Source organism: Gymnoscopelus microlampas (genome assembly GCF_963454915.1).
Source record: "Gymnoscopelus microlampas genome assembly, chromosome: 15".
Taxonomy (NCBI): Eukaryota; Metazoa; Chordata; class Actinopteri; order Myctophiformes; family Myctophidae; genus Gymnoscopelus; species Gymnoscopelus microlampas.
The window spans coordinates 9,108,711-9,125,092 of NC_139952.1; the positions used below are offsets into that span (position 1 = coordinate 9,108,711).

Here is a 16,382-nt window from a genome sequence, read left to right on the forward strand (position 1 = left end):
TGCCGCATGCGGTCACAAAGGAAATGTATGTTTTTGCACTGCTTTTATTTACTTTTAATGTCATTTTATTATCATTATCGTAATTGTTATTTGTTTCTTTCCTTTCTTTGTAGTTACTATTTTCTCTGAAAAGCATTGAGTTGCACTTGCTGTATGAATTGTGTTATAGAAATTGATTTTCATTGATTAATAGCTCGGCCCTGGGCTCACCTAGGCTGGTGAGGGGAGTGTAGCGCCCAGGATCACTTAGAAAATTGGAACCGGGTGAAAAAAGGGTTACAAAATCGTGGGATAAAAGATTTAAGAGTAAAAGAAAAAAAAAGCAAGGGCTGCATCATGTCAGAGATGCATATTTTCTTGTTAATGACCATTTTATGAAGACAACAGTTACTATGCATTTACTTTGTGATAAAGGAGATGTTTCCCATCAATCACAACACAAGTACAGATACTATCTGCAATCAAATGCTTAAATTATGATAAATGGTATCTGTAGCTCTTAAACAAGAATGACCAAAGTCATAATAAAGCCGCATGGGGCAGGCTTTTTTGGCCCGAATTTTTTCATAGACCTGATTACTTGTTTTTTGGATTGCTTGTTTCTCTCGCCAAACCTGGCAACATTTAGCGTCGCAGATTAACGCTCTAATGTTTTTTATATAAGTGGTGGCAACATCACACGGGTCTTCCCAACAATAGCTAAGGTTGAAGTCAGTGTGAACATGGCCAAATAATAACTTAATAGCCAAACTAGGTCTAATGAAGCACGCTAGCATTTAGGCTAACCCTCTGGCCTGAGGCTATCTCCCTTTCTCTGTCTCTGCTGCAAAGAAGGAGAGGCGGGTGCTGCAAAGCGCCGTCTCCCCATTGGCTTAAAGGGGGGGAAGTGTGAAGGACAGGCAGGACAGCCAATGACAAATAGGTGTCAAAGGAGGAGAGGCGGGTGCTTCAAAGTACCGTCTCCCCATTGGCGTGAAGTGTGAAGGACAGCCAGGACAGCCAATGACACTTAGGTGTCACTAAATGTCACTCGGGTGTCGACACTTTGTCACTCGGGTGTCGACTAGGACTAGTGCTGTTTATAGAGCCGCGCTAGCGCATGCGGCTAAAAACTGCTCTGATATTTGCGACAGGGGGGAGAGAGATAGGAAATTGCAGGAGAGAGCGAGTGGTAAGGACATGCAGCAAAGGGCCTCGGGTCTCTCGAACGTGGGTCGGCTGCGCAAACGACTGAGCCTTCATATGGTATGTGCTGTACCAGATGGGGCACCGTCAGTGCACTTTGTAATGCATATGAATATAGTTCAAATGCTGTATGTTCGTCACTTTATTTGATTGAACACGTAGATTGAAATGCAGTTTTTGTTTCACTGACTTTTGTCATCCTCTTGCTGTCACGCTGTACTCTCCCCCTGCTCTCAAGGGTTTATGGAAGAAGTGTGGTTGTTGTTATTAATGGTCTTTAAAGATTCAGGGATGAGGTCGCTGCTGCTGGCTCTGTATTGATGAGGAACGTCTCTCCTCCTATACAGTAGTGCCTCCTCCTCGTCATAAGTAAACTTGTCAAGAAGCTGATGCATGGCCTGCACTCGCCTCAATGCAAATCACACCGCAACCGCGCTTTATCTGCAACCAAACAGAAGACTCAGTCAGAACATTCTGGTTTCTGGGTCCCATCAGACCTTCCTGCTGTGATGTCTGGAAAGCTGTGATTAAACCGATGCCAGTGAGCTGTGCTGCTCGTTCTTTCTGCTGGTTTGCCTGAGGGAACAGAACTATCGTTCATCAAAAGAACTTCAACAAGAGATCTCCCCCCAGGTTTCACTTAGTCAAGTTTAAACAGTCAAACAGTCATGAGATGAGACAACCTTTTAATGGCCTTTCCATTTATAATGCATCTGAACTAGGTTTCTGTCCCAGGATTTGGTGACAGAGGTTGTCCTGGAGAGAATATTTACTATTCGTTAGAGAGCTAGGCCTTTTTGTATAACATTATTGTGTACTTTTAATCCTTCAAATAAATGTTTTCCCTACACTGCTATAAGTGATTTAATTTAAGTAAATATATAAGTACAAAAGTCTGACTTTGTATCTTGAAAGTGGTTTCTTATTTGTTTTGCTTATTCTTTCCTCTATCTTTACTAAGCTTTCTTGAAGGCTGCCCTATAAGGTGTAAAATAACAGATTTGTAGCAAACTTTAACCAATAATTATATTGCAATAACAAGCTAAAATGGATTAATTTAGGTGAGAACACTTGTGGCAAGCATCCAAACTAAAGGAGAATTCTCAATGTTATTGTTATGCTTAATCTTATTTTGATATCCTTACCAGCCAATTAAACAATAGGCATCAACTAACTAACTAACTAACTACAGTAACTAAGTAAATAAGTAACTAATTAACTGACTGACTAACTAGGCATCTACACTGAAAATAATATGAGGACAGAGCAGAAATCCATAGAGGCTTTGCAGTAATAATTCCGCTCATAATGAAAGACAATCTCTGAGAGAATTGCAGGTATCCAGACAGACAGAGCTGAAGGCAGGTTGGGTTCATTATATCTGAGCACCTATTGTTACTGTGCTGTTAACATTCTGTGCTAATCAGTGTTCTGCTAGTCAGTGTAATTGTGAATGTTTGAGTATCTACTACATTCTACACTAACATCTGTACACATGATGAAACTGAAAGAAACATGATGAGAACCCCGCCCCCCTCCCAGTGCTCTTTGATTACTTCTGTGTGTTTTAGAAATCCTTTGAAAGGAACGTCTTTCACTCGACATCCCATCATCATATCCAACCGTTACTCTAATCCGTCCTCTACTCCTGCTGTTAGAGAGCCCTTCACGCAGCGCACAGCTTCTAATTTATGTATCCCTCCCGCTAGGATAATGCTGCTGTATATAATCTATATATCCCACCCACTAGGTTAAATGTTACTGTATATAATCTATATATCCCACACTCTAGGATAAAATGCTACTACAAGAGTCAATGGTGGAAAAAGTACTCAAAGGTTTTACTTAAGTAAAAGTATCAATATTGCAATGTAGAAGTACTCTGTTACAAGTGAAACTCTGGAATAAAGAATTTACTTGAGTAAAAGTATGAAAGTATTGGTATCAAAATGTACTTAAAGTACCAAAAGTAAAACTACTAAAATGTTTGAAAATAGCAGATCTACAAGCTCACAACGCGTCGCGATGCGACGCGTTGTGAGCTTGTAGATCTGCTATTTTCAAATAGCCTTGGTATAAAATAGGGCTAAAGTGGTTAATGTATGTTTTATAATGTAATAATTTATATCTGCAAAGTAACTAGTAACTAAAGTTTTCAAATAATTGTAGTGGAGTAAAAGTACAATATTTGCCTCTGAGATGTAGTGGAGCAGAAGTATAGACAATTGGAAATACTTCAGTAAAGTAAAGGTACCTAAAAATTGTACTTAAGTACAGTACCTGAGTAAATGTACTTAGTTACTTATTACACCACTGATAAGAGGACTGTGTTCTGTCTCCCTCTCAATCTGGATGTATTTTATGATGTATATCTGGACTGCAGGCTGTAGTCGGGTTAGTGATGTTCACTGTTAAAGACAGTGCAAGCTATCAGTCAGGTTAGTGAGGTTCAGTGTAAAAGCAGGTTGGTGCTGGACAAAATGCATCTGGGGGCCCATCATAGAGATTTGAGCACTGCTTCCTCTATGAATCACCCTCCAGGGCCTCTTCTGGCTGGTCAGGCTTGATTTATTCTAAAATTATTCTATATTCTCAAGTTGAAAATGCCTTACTTTTGAGAGTAAAAAAGTCAAAATTCAGGTCATTCAGGTGACAAATTCGGTTGCCAAATATGTTCACATATACAAGGAATTTCACTTACAATACATCGTACTAGGGCTGTGCGATGTGACACATTGTGAGCTTGTAGATCAGCTCTTTTAAAAAAAAATCACGCCACCATTGAATGGCGAATAATGAAGAATAATACAGGGTTAATGGTTAATCAGACAAATTTATTTAGTCGATTATAAAAAATGTATGATAATTTGTTTTTGTGTCGATTCGTTGAAATGTCACAAAAAAAAACACATTAATTAACCTACATGAGCAAGATTAAGGTTATTGGCCCAAAAAAATTGGTTTAGACATTTTCAGTTTGCCCACCCAGCCCTACATTGTACTCCACATTTGTTCTCAGACAGAAAAGCAGCGAGACGAGATAAAAGGTATAAAAGCATGACAAAAGCAAAGTCCCCAAACTCTGAATTCAGTCTAAAATTCGAACAAGAGGTTTCTGGGCGGCCGTTTTGACCGCAGTTCTTTTAACAGAGATCGTAGCAGTCTGATCCTGCATCATGAACTGTCAACTGAACACAAAAGCGACGGCGGTGAGGAAAAACTCACGTTCAACAGGAAGAAACCTCAAACAGAAACGTGGCTCTAATGTGGACTGTGTGGACTAGGGCAGCTCTATTGACTGGTTGGGTTGAGAGACGGAGAGAGAGAAAAACAATGACGGCTAAGAAAGAAAGAAAGAAAGCTTAATGATGGATTTATGCTGGCTAGATAAAACAGAGAGACTCTTAAGATGTGTGGAAGTTGAGATGTTTGGGGAGCGTCTGAGCGTCTGAGCGTGGCGTGACGCTGACATCAGAGCAGAGAAGCTCTCCACATATCGAAGACCTGCTAGTCTCTTACTAGCTGGAGCTCTTGTTCTACAAATTGCCTCGTCTACCTTTTTAAAGTGGTGAACAATCGATTCGCTCACACAGATTTACAGTATTTATCCCCTCTCCGGTCCCGAGAGACTTGTCAGCCGTAACAGTTTCTCTCACTGATGTTATTTTGGGTCTGTGGGTCCAGAGGTGAACACATCTGTGGGTGTGTGTGTGTGTCTGTGTTGCAGAACATTGCTTTGGAACTGTACTCTTCCTCTTGTTATCTCTTGTGATGAGCAATTACCTACCACTCTAAAAGTGGTATTTATTTTTACTGTGGCGGTTGTTGGATGTTAGTCATGTTCTCTGCTGTTGTGAAAAGCACAAGTAATTCACTGCCAAAGTCATTAGCACTTCACTTTGTGGGGAAGTGACATATTCATTATCATTTCATGTATTTTTAAGTAAACGCCAAACAACAACCACTCAGCACCACTCCAAAGAGAAAGAAACACACACACACACACACACACACACACACACACACACACACACAGAGACACAATGCGTGATGCTTTTCTAATTACAAGGGCTTGCCCTCCCATCGCCAGAGAAGCTAATTTGGGGAATGGGAGGAGAACATGGCGCCTCCTGAAAGCAGAGTCTTAATGAGGGGAACCAGTGGAACGTGTCTGATGGTGGCATTTCATTTCCTCTCTCTCTCTCTCTCTCTCTCCATGCAGGGAAGGAGGTCTCTCGCCACAGAGCCCTGCTTCCCCACTCACCCCATCTCCCCCTCACACAGCCGCATGGACACAGCACCACCACTACAGCCAATTAAATACTCTGAAACAAACAGACACCACCTACTTCAGGCATGGAGGAAGTGTGTGTGTGTGTGTGTGTGTGTGTGTGTGTGTGTGTGTGTGTGTGTGTGTGTGTGTGTGTGTGTGTGTGTGTGTGTGTGTGTGTGTGTGTGTGTGTGTGTGTGTGCGTGTGCGTGCGTGCGTTACATTCCATAAACACAACCTGCTTCGGGCATGTAGGAAGACTGTGTGTGTTTTGTTTGTCAGCAGGAATGGTGGAAGTGGCAGATTCCAAAAATAGGTAATGCAGAAAGGAACGTGAGGCCGGGTTGTTTGTTGCAAAGGGAATGCAGGCCTGACACACGTTTATTATTGTTTTATTTTTTTGTAAGTGGAAACGTACTCTACGTTAGTACGCAAAACAGATCTTTGTGAACCAAAACAGCCCCGAAAACATGGAAGTTAACGTCCGAGGAGAAGGTGTGTGTATCCTTAGATGGGATACGTTTAAAGTGGAGTCTGGCACGGAGTCAGAGAGAGTCTTTAACACCAGCAGAGCTGCTGTCTAGTGTTAATGTGACTCAGAGAACAGAACAGGGTCCTGGGACTTTGAGCTGCCCAGGGCACAGCGACTTAGACCGCCAGGACGGAACACCCAGCCAAGGTCAAATTGGCCCGGCCACTGTGTGTGTGTGTGTGTGTGTGTGTGTGTGTGTGTGTTTGTGCGGGGCGGTATATGCTCCTCTGCATAACTCATTACTTCAGTACGGTGCCAGGAGGTGTTCACCTGCGGCTAAAAGTGTGAATTTATTTGTGCAACGTTACGACCTCAAGAGGACTTTGTCAGGTACATGAATAAGAACATATAAAGTGGTGGGCACATACTGTATGGAGACCAAGGCATTTATTTTAAAAGGAAGAGACGCTCGGGTGGCGCAGTGGTAAAGTCACTGCCCACCACCACGGAGGTTGTGGGTTCGAATCCACCGTGGTGCATCCGGCTTTGTCGAGCGTCTACGCGAACACAATTGGCCCGTGTTCAGGGGAGGGAAGCCGGAGGGGGAATCTGATATATTGGTCATTGCACGTATTCCTACGGGCTGGGGCGGCACCTGTCAGTGGGGAGTGTTGGGCGGGAGGAGTAGAGCGAAGGCTCTATGTCCTCCTGGTGGGGGCTCCTCACTGGCAGGTGAGTCAGTAGGATACGACTGCAGTGACAACACAAAAATGTGCGTGGGGAGGAATCAATTGGCATAACAACTAAATTGGGGAGAAAAAGGGATAAAAAATAAAATAAAATTGTGTAACAGAGTAAACCGAGATCATACTGTACCTAACTTACCCCACATTCTTGTGATGTATCATTACTGGATGGATGATAATGCGTTTTCCTTTGAAAACGGGGTGCAAATTTAACCCACTCTCTTCCAGAGAACTAATTTGAACAAAACGCTGGTGTGCATCTTTTGACAAAGAGACGGTACTACAGGACAACAAGGTCGCGTTAACAGCCTGTGGATTGTGTGATGATGGAAGCCGAGAGGCTGGAATGAACCACCCAGTGATAAGGTATAGAATAGACGGAGCTGGGTCACCTTGACAGACTCGAGTCCTGCTGCGCTCAATGTTCTCCTCCTCCTCCTCTGGCTTCTGTCATCTGTACAAGTCGCTGTCATTTCCTCACCACAGGGCTAATTGAACCAAATGGAATGGAACTGTGAAAGTGTGGCTGCAGCCACGGCCAACGAACAGCCTGGCTCTGACCATTACATGTGATTTAGCTTTTAGCTGGAAGGATTGTGTAGGATGTGATGTATGGAGGTAATTTACCGAGGGGCCTGTGGCGATGTCAGTTGTTCCATCCTGTGCTGCTGTTAAGCCAGTCAATCCGGCTTTTTTTTTTCTTTGACTATTCAAAAATAGCAGATCTACAAGCTTGTAGATCTGCTATTTTTGAAAAATCTTGAACATTTGTGCAAATCTTTGAATACATTTTGAAACAACATTTGTAACTCCAATCTTTGCTTCTGGGGGGTCCCTGGAACAACATATTTTGATGGGGATCGGCGGCCAAAAACACCCCATTTTGGGGGTCCTTGACATGAAAATGTTTGAGCACCGCTGATATAGCAACAATAGTTTTTCATAAAAATTAAGACATTTGTTGAGACATTTGACAGTTACAAATGTTCGCTTTAAACATATATATATTCAAAGATTTGCAAACATTTTCAAGATTTTTCAAAAATAGCAGATCTACAAGCTCATAGCGCGGCACTCGGTGCCGCACTATGAGCTTGTAGATCTGCTATTTTTTGAATAGCCAAAGACATCTAAAACGACAGAGATCCGTTCCCGGATTGACTGGGTTAATGACGGTTATCATCTGGTCTCTTTCTTACAGCAATTTTCTCCTGGTGCCATGAAACAAGACACAGATCTTAACTAATAGCTATAGCTTTTTTCAGGAGGCACCCTCCCCTCCCCCCCTCCCCTCCCCCAAACCATGTACAGTAAACGTCCCTTGCAGGCAATGGCTCAGGAGGTAGAGTGGACTCTTTTGGGGAATGGGATATGGTTGCCGGCCCAGGTTCTTTTAAGTGTCGAAGTGTTCTTCAGCAAGACACTGAACTCCTCCTAACTGCTCCTTGATGAGCAGGTTGGTGTCTTTTGCATGGTTTCCTCCGCGGTCGGTGTGTGAGTGTGAATGGGTGAATGCGATGCACATTGTAAAGCGCTTGGGAAAAAGGTGCTATAGAGATGCACATACATCATGCAAAAAATATATATATATTTTTTGCATGATTCCACTGAGAGATTGGCCTAATTTGCTTTATTAATTAACTAATAGGTTGCCAAAAATAAGAGATACATCATGATTTATTTCGAGAAACCAAGCAAGTATTATGTTAAATCAGACATATAGACCTGAGGCCGATTCTAAAAACGCCTTCTAAATCCTGACCTAAGTTTTCTGAAAAACGGACTGAGAGATTTGCTGTCGAATTTGCAGTCGAATCAGACTGATTCGACAGCCAATCTCTCAGCCGAATCATGCAATCATTTCTTTTTTTGTTGCATGATTCGAGTACCAGTCGCGACAACAGGCAACATTTGGCCAACCAGATTCGACTACATAAATTCTTAGTTGGGGACAGGCCTACCATTTACCCGTGCGTTTCTCTATCCCTCTCTCCAGCTGGCTGCACGTTTGACGAGGACTCTGAGTCCAGCTCGTGTGAGTACCGCCAGGGACAGGACGACGACTTTGACTGGCAGCTGATCAGAACCTACAACTGGCCGCACTCCACTCCTGACCTTCTACCAGGTAGGGTATGAGAACATTGAAATTTATCGCCCACATTATGTGCAAGTTGAAAACCTAACCACTGATGCCCTATTTCTATACTGTACTTTAGGTCCTCTCACACTGGGAGTGTTTATTTTGTGTGATTAGTTCTGATTGATTTAAACTGCTGTTTTTGTCGTGAGTAAATCCACACAGACATGCATCCTGGTCCACTCACTGGCCCTTGTAGTTTTAGTTCTGGTAGGTAATGGTGTAGTTTTTGCCATTCCAGAGAATTCTGTTACAAAGCTTATGGAATCGTTTGAAATACAGAAGTGGATTTTTCTAACTGGAAGTGCTTGGGGCAATATCATTGAACTTGGGTGCATGGGTCATTTTTAAACCATTGATTTACACACACGGTGATAATGGAAGAGGATTTCTGCTGGCTTTCTTTGCTATTTTGATCGATTTAAATGTCCTCTCTGTCTCTTTTTTTAGACACGCACGCACGCACGCACGCACGCACGCACGCACGCACGCACGCACACGCACACACACACGCACACGCACACACACACACACACACAAGAATAAATAGTGAATGTTACAGGCAGCATGCTCTCTGTAGAGATGTTCAGAACCAGTGCATCTGTTGTGTTGTGTCCCTCTTAACTCATCCAGTGCCACATGACGTCAAAGACGTCACGTGGCCTGACGCCCCGTTCGCCACATGACGTCAAAGACGTCATGAAAAAAAAAAAAAACATGTTCAGAACCCAAGATATGATGACTTGAAGATTTGCTGCTCCATTCACTCTTTGTTAAAAAGGCTGTATCTCGGCTCCTAAGCACTTTTTTTTTAACAATGAATTTTAGCTGTGGCACTCAGAGCCAAAATTCCATAAATAAGCTGGGCACTGAATGAGTTAAGGTCACATAGGAAACATGTCATCACATCGTGTACTTGATTCCATGCCTGATTCCTAGTGAATTGTTGTGCCAGCCTCACATCCTGGTGTGAACAGTGTGAATTCTAGGTTGTTGGTGCAGCAAACTGCAAGACTTGTGCAAAAGGGGACTGCTCAGGAATGACGAAGTGCAGACGTCCTGTGTGTGTGTGTGTGTGTGTGTGTGTGTGTGTGTGTGTGTGTGTGTGTGTGTGTGTGTGGGGGGGTGTGTGTGTTATCAAGTGCTTGTTCCGCTGTTATGCACACACACACACACCCCTCTCTGGAGGCACACTGGTACGTTAACAAAACTCCCTGGGATTGGTGGAGAGACACGGGTCAAAGGCCACTGCTGATTACACCTCCTGGTTGTCCTCAGGGCCCGGCAGCTCAAAACAGAACGGGGACATTATTTATCTTGTGTCATCATCTTTCACGCAATGCAGGGTTCCTACGCTGTCTGGAGAAATATCACAATATGATTTAGATCATTTGGTTTGGGGTAGCGTGGGGTGGGGTGGGGGGGTGTACTATTTATTTGTAACGTATTTAGACCCATATGTAATCAGTGTTTTTGTGCCTCTCTCCGTGGTTCTGAATAAACACATTCCATGGGGCATAAACATAATGTACACTATATTATACTGGAGGTCTCCTCTCCTCACTGTGCAACCGCAACTTAGCCGGTGCCTTATGAGCTCTAAACCTCTGCCTCTGAATTATTTCCTCATCTTCCAAAATAGAACAACGCAGAGGGCTTGATGTCTGCTTGGCATTTAGAGAGAGAGAGAGAGAGAGAGAGAGAGAGAGAGAGAGAGAGAGAGAGAGAGAGTTCTTTTGCCTCAGTGTACAGTGAATTTCTCATGGTTCAGGTGTTGGGTTCAGTGGTTCCTATTTGTCACACAGGGCTTTTCCTAGTCACAGCAGAATGGTTCTGAGCCCGGTAAATAACCCATCTATTTGCATTTCCATTTGCACATGGTTAGGTGCTGTTTGGCACAGAAGGGTTTAAACCATGAGGCCCATTCCTGGATTTTCTGCTCGGTTGCCTATAACCGTGCTTAATGCGGCCAAAGTGTGCCTGTGGGAGGGCTTAATGATGCAGGTATTCACTGATTGCCGTGTGGTAGGAAAACTACGGCTAATGATGTGAGCGTGGAACACTAAAAGCTCCAAGTGCATGTGTGAATAATTACTTCTGCAGGGCAGTTGGAGAGAGAATACATAGAGGATCACAGTCATTGTTACGTATAGACTCTCAACTGCATGTTATCACATGATTGATACCAAACAGTTCTGTGCAAAATAATCAACACTGCACTTTCATGCCAGCCTGAAACGGTCCATTACGCTGGGCTTAACTTTATGAATCTGATCTGATATATTTTACACCATCGCATTCATACAGGCATTATCCACAACTTGCGATATCGAGACAGAAATGGCTAAAGTGTTGACCTGGACCTCATTCTGCTATGTTTTTTAACAAAACTCTAATAGAATAGAAATGGTCACTTAAATGTGACCATTGACATTTCTACCCTTGTGCAGTCCATTTGAAAATATCATGAGTTTGTATTTGTCTGCATTTAATACCAACTAAGTAGAGTTAAACATGTACAGCCGCATGATGACCACACCTGTTGTGTGGTCCACTTAACTGAAAGCAGGAAATATTAGACTAATAGACTCACAACATTACATTAAGAAACAAGTGGTTTTCAATTATTCATTGAGTGGCTGAGAGTTTACTGAGTCATGGTGGTGGAGGGATTAGCAGCAAATTGATGATAATCTTTGATTTATTACGTTAATATTTAATTCATCAACACTGCATGATGATTATGGACTGTTGGGGTATTAAGCCTATTAAACATGTCATTTCCCCATGGAGAGATAACTTAAAATAAATATAAATATATTACTAAAATAGTAGGTAATTGGTTTGTCATAAGTGGACAATGCAGCCTTTTTCCCCCTAACTGAATTAATGTGACCCCCAAAAGGTTGATATTCGTATAATAAATATTATGCGTTGAACGGCTCAATTAATTCCCCCCTACATTTAATTACTGTAGCTAAATCTAAAATATTTGTGTTAAAGGAAAATAGCCTCATTCTCTGGAAATACATTATCCAGACATTAACTCTATAGCAATTAACCTTGTAGCATAGTGATAACACGCAAGGTCAAACACGTCACAGCTGCTGTACAATGTCATTGTACTGTAGATGCATAGATCTCACCCAGAATGTTTGAATTCCTCCAGAGCTGCTAAAGCCACTGCAATTGAGACAACAGCTTAGTTTATTGGGCTCCAACGGATCAATAGTATTGATTTTGCGCCCACAAACCAACACCAACGGAGTACCAATGACATGAACCAGTGCAGCTGAAAAGGAACACTTGATGATCTCAGCCTTCTACTGTACTTTAGTCTGGCCACTGTTCAGACCATGGGAGGTTCAGGTTAGGGTTGGGCCCCTATCTCATTTCATACCTTCCTGACATTTCAGTGGGGTACATAAGGTGAAAAGCTGAGCTGCTGGTGATAGAAGCCATTGTAGCATGTACGACATTGTCTAGCCAACCTTAATATGCAATTAACCTACTTAGACAAGTCTTGCTGGGTTCAGATAATTTTTTAATGAATAAGTGGGCTTCTCCTATTGATTCAGCACAGCTAGCTGGCTGGAGTACACGACGAGGTTGGGCGGGGGGGGCGGGGGGGGGCGGGGGGGGGCAGTTGAATAAAATCATGTGGACAATAAACTGATTTTGTAGTTGGAATAAGTCATCTCAGGTTAAAGTTATACGTGGCAATATTTTCATGATTCCATGTATGTATTTTTGACGGTATTGAGAATCAATACAGTGGGGATTTACCTTGGTATATATCATAAATATCGTAATATACCAAAGCCCAGTTCAGGTATCTGAGGATTTGGATCACCAGAAGAACGCAGACAGACATCTCTTTTATATGAACAGTGTTTGACACTGCTGATGTGACGGGGATAACACACAGCTATAGTCCTCTCCTGGACTACAATTAGATATTGGCCCCTGCGCCCAATCTATATAAGAGCAGCATGGGATTCAGCTGCTCCCCATGCAGACCGGCCAGGTCCAAACATTTTAATCTGTGCAGCCAGGTCACAATAAAGGCTTTTTAATTGTATTCACATTCCTCCTCCTGATACTTTTTTTGAGTTGACTTATTTGCCTTGAAACCTTTTTGCTCTTTTGGGGAGCAAAACTTCTTCCAGCTGGTTCGGTGTTGTGGGGCGATCTTCTCTGCTTCCTTCCAAGATGTTCTTTTTTTCTCTGAGTTCCACCTCGACGGACCTTTTCCAGCTGTTTCTGGGTCTTCCTGGTTTTCTTTTACCCCTGAGGGTTCCAAAGGCACTGTCTGGGTGTGTTGGAGGGTGGTTTCCTCAAGGTGTGCCCAATCCAGCCCCATGTCTTGCGTTTAATTTGGTTTACTTTTTTGAGCGCTCTTTTTGCAGTGTGCTTTTACATAAAGACGTGAATGAAGTCTGTTTGAAGTCTGAGATGTAAACATACTGCCCTGCCAAGCCCAAAGTGCAGTAACTACGTTTTTGGACGCACCCACTTATTTGTGTATCCTAAAGGTCAAATTAGCACTCGTGATTTTGGGGGATGAACAATTTACCTCAAGAACAGATGTGCATTTATTGTAATATCACTTATATGCCGATATCTCATTTGGCTGACCAGTTGAATCACTTTTTTTTTTTTTTTTGTGATTTTTTTTCCTGCACTTTGGGTTAGCAGGGCAGCATAGATGAGCTGTATTTGTATTCGCCTCCACATTGAAAAATGTTATCAGAACTACTATAAGTCAGTCTTATATTCTTCAAGCAGTGAATATCTCCCCATCATAAGGATCTCCTCCCAAACGTCTCTCCCAGGGCTCAACGTGATGCTCATTTGCCTCAGCAGAACTTCAAACGAGTTTGTGGCGAGATCCCCATCCCTGACTCATGGGTTTGAGGGGTGGGATTTCTCACGATGATTCAGCGCCGATGACTTTGAATGAATTTGGCCGCGGACCCCCATCTCAAAATATGTTGTTCCAGGGACCCCCCAGAAGCAAAGATTTGAGTTAAAAAAATATTTGCTTTAAAATAATATATATTCAAAGATTTGCACACATTTTCACGATTAAAAAAAAAGAAGCAGATCTACAAGTTCATAGCGCGGCACTCGGTGCCGCGCTATGAGCTTGTATATCTGCTATTTTTGAATAGCCAAAGTGTAAAATACTGCTTTTTAGCTCAAATCAAAAAATGACACAGATGCGTTCCAGGTCTTAATGGGTTAAAGAATGTGATCTGAAACACAAGTTTATTCTAGTTGTGTGATCGCTGCTCAGAACTAATCAGCAGAGACAGAACGACTCTTTACATTGAAATGACATATTAACCCCTGAGCAGTTCATGTTCCAGCATCACGTCATTGGTGTTTCAGTGCCAGTGTGGTGTCTGTTGTGGAGGTATAATGAAACCGCTACGCTCTGAATTTCTCTCCTTGCCCAGTGCTCGGGGTGAAAAAGCTAACGAGCCTGTTAATTGATCAGGCAAACACTTGTTAATTTGCTTTTGATTGGGGTTCAATTACCATCATAAGAGGGCTAAATTGCTCTCTTTGTCAGTGCCATGGATCTCATAGATTAATGACATTACCTCAGATGGTACTTAAATCACACTGAGAGTAGTATCTGTTTTTCTTCTTTTTTTTTTAGGTAAAAGTTGTACTTTTACAGTCAGTTTGATTGGTTTGCAAGAAAATCCCCTGAACTTTGAGGCGAGTGGTCATTTTACAGAAGAACGATCTCACTTGATGTTATCAGCCTCCTGGGAAAGTCCAGGGTGAAGACGCGCGCGCGCATGTGTGTGTGTGTGTGTGTGTGTGCGTGTGCGTGTGCGTGTGTGGTGCACTGGATGAGTGGAACCTAATTAAAACCAAGAACACCCTACTATGTGCTGAAGAGGAAAGTGGAAAGAGATATAGAAATAGAGAAATAGGAAAAATATATTTTGGGGGCCAGGGTACACCAGACATGTCCAAACATAAGGGAAGATTCAGAAGCGATAGGCAGCCAGCCAGACGGCTTGTTATCCTCCAGCAGCACATTGATGATATGAGCTGAAGAAAAACAAACGTTCAGAAACGTTCGATTAAATGAATCCTCTCTCTTTTTCTTATCACGGATCAGTTCAGAGCTGTGTGCCCCTGCTGACGTTTGAAGTTAACTGCTAGCCTGGTTTATCCAGAGAGGTGGCTCAAAGCCCAATGTGTTAGCTCGAGCATTGGTTCTCAAACGTTTTCATGTGCAGGACCCCCAAAATGATATGTATATGGCCGCGGACCCCCATCTCAAATATTTTTGTTCCAGGGACCCCCAGAAGCAAAGATTTGAGTTACAAATGTTCGCTTTAGAAATATGTATATTCAAAGGTTTGAACAAAATGTTCACGATTTTTCAAAAATAGCAGATCTACAAGCTCATAGCGCGGCACTCGGTGCCGCGCTATGAGCTTGTATATCTGCTATTTTTGAATAGCCAAAGTATAAAAGGTTAAAGTGGTTAAAATTATTGTGATGCTATACTAACACATTTTGCTGGGGACCCCCTGGAACCCCCCTCACGGACCCCTGGGGGTCCCCGGACCCCACTTTTGAGAACCAATGAGCTGGAGAGAAATGAAATGATTCTGACAACGACACATGATGATTGGCTCATTGTGAGAACAAACAAAGAATTAGGTCTAGTCTGCGTTGTCTTTGAAGAACTCTCGCTGTCCACTCGAATCAGTTTGATCTTGGAATAAACATTCATGGATGAGATATGGATATGGTGCCCCTAAAACATTGTTTTGTTAAAGTTTGTTTACATTTTAAGTTGAGGGGTCATGTCCTCACATCCACATGTTCTTCTATTTCTGTTTCTGTAGGTAAGTAAGCCTAGCAGTGCTGTAAAGTAACTAAGTACATGTACTCAAGTACTATACTTAAGTACGATTTTGAGGTATTTTTTACTTTACTGGAGTATTTCCAATTTTCTGTACTTTTACTTTACTATTCCACTACATCTCAGAGGCAAACATTGTACTTTTACTCCACTACAATTATTTGAAAACTTTAGTTACTTTGTAGATTTCGATTATTATATTTAAAAAAAACATTAACCACTTCAGACCTATGCATACTTTGGCTATTTGAAAATAGCCGATCTACAAGCTCACAACGCGTCGCTTTTGCGACGCGTTGTGAGCTTGTAGATCGGCTATTTTCAAAGTATTTTATACATGTGATAACTTCTGAAATGGGACATTGTGCACAGTGAGTACTTTTAGTACTTAAGTACATTTTGATGCCAATACTTTTGTACTTTTCCGCAAGTCAATTTTGAATTCCGGACTTTTACTTGTAACATAGTATTTCTACACTGCAGTATTGATACTTTTACTTAAGGAAAACATTTGAGTACTTTTTCCACCACTGAGCGTGACGCTAGTATGTCACAGGGACTTACCCCAATCCAACCATTGATGCTGAGTGCCAATCAGGGAAGCATCGGGTCCCATTTCTAGAGTCTTTGGCGTGACCCGGCCGGGGATCGCATTCCCGACCTCCCAGTCTCAG

At 42.4% G+C, this 16,382-nt stretch overlaps 1 protein-coding gene across 1 annotated transcript in view; it reads left to right on the forward strand.

The window, feature by feature from the left end:
• LOC311061526 (receptor-type tyrosine-protein phosphatase U-like) overlaps nt 1-16,382 on the forward strand; it is a 166,125-nt gene that overhangs the window by 44,715 nt on the left and 105,028 nt on the right. Inside the window, exon 2 of the mRNA XM_084080184.1 lies at nt 8,670-8,798. Within this exon, the coding sequence (XP_083936310.1) occupies nt 8,670-8,798 (129 nt within the window). The remainder of the gene's footprint in view (nt 1-8,669; nt 8,799-16,382) is intronic.